Source organism: Myotis davidii, unplaced genomic scaffold, assembly GCF_000327345.1.
Source record: "Myotis davidii unplaced genomic scaffold, ASM32734v1 scaffold399, whole genome shotgun sequence".
Classification (NCBI taxonomy): domain Eukaryota; kingdom Metazoa; phylum Chordata; class Mammalia; order Chiroptera; family Vespertilionidae; genus Myotis; species Myotis davidii.
Window position 1 is genome coordinate 6,902,360 of NW_006292094.1, and position 714 is coordinate 6,903,073.

At 63.4% G+C, this 714-nt stretch overlaps 1 protein-coding gene across 1 annotated transcript in view; it reads left to right on the forward strand.

The window, feature by feature from the left end:
- SNX8 (sorting nexin 8) overlaps positions 1-714 on the forward strand; it is a gene marked incomplete at its 5' end in the record, with an annotated part of 33,215 nt that overhangs the window by 24,208 nt on the left and 8,293 nt on the right. Inside the window, one exon of the mRNA XM_015565160.1 lies at positions 75-433. Within this exon, the coding sequence (XP_015420646.1) occupies positions 75-433 (359 nt within the window). The remainder of the gene's footprint in view (positions 1-74; positions 434-714) is intronic.

Below are 714 nucleotides of genomic sequence, written 5' to 3' on the forward strand. Positions count from 1 at the left end.
GTACTGTGTATGATGGGTTCCTTGTTTGCCGTTTGCTGTGTGTGGCATGTGCTTTGTGTGCTGTGTAATTTGTATTCCGGGTGCTGTGTGTGCCGTGTGCTGTGTGTGCCGTGTGTGTGGCGATGTTTGTTTCTCTTACCCACGCTGGGGTGCAGGGCCCCGGCTGGTCTCCACAGGACCTGGATTTGGGAGCCCGTGTCCTCTGGGTCTCCTGTGCTGAGAGCGTCCACGTGTGGCAGTTCATGGTCACAACCTCCCTCTCCCCCCGCCAGGACTTCCTCCCCGCGGACATCCAGACGCAGTTCGCGGTCAGCCGGGAGCTGGTCCGGAGCGTCTACAACAGCTTCTACAAGCTCCGCGACCGGGCCGAGCGGATGGCGGCCAGGGCCATCGACAATGCTGCGGACCTCCTCACCTTCGGGAAGGAACTGAGGCAGGCGGCCCCGAGGCTCACGGCTGGGGTGGGAGGGGCCTCAGGCTTCGGGGCTGGGCGTATGCGTTTCCCATCATCACCCTGTTCTGACCTGTCCACGGGGCTCACCCCTAGAAGGAGAGGGGGAGAGTTTAGGCAGAAGCCTCGATTCCCACACACGGCGCTTGCCGGCTCCGCGGAGGCCATCTCCCTGCTGTCAGGGTTAGGCCTTCGATTGGTTTGACCTTGGGAAGGTCATGGCGGCTGTGGCTGCCCCTCCCCCGCCCGCGCCCCCGAGAGAG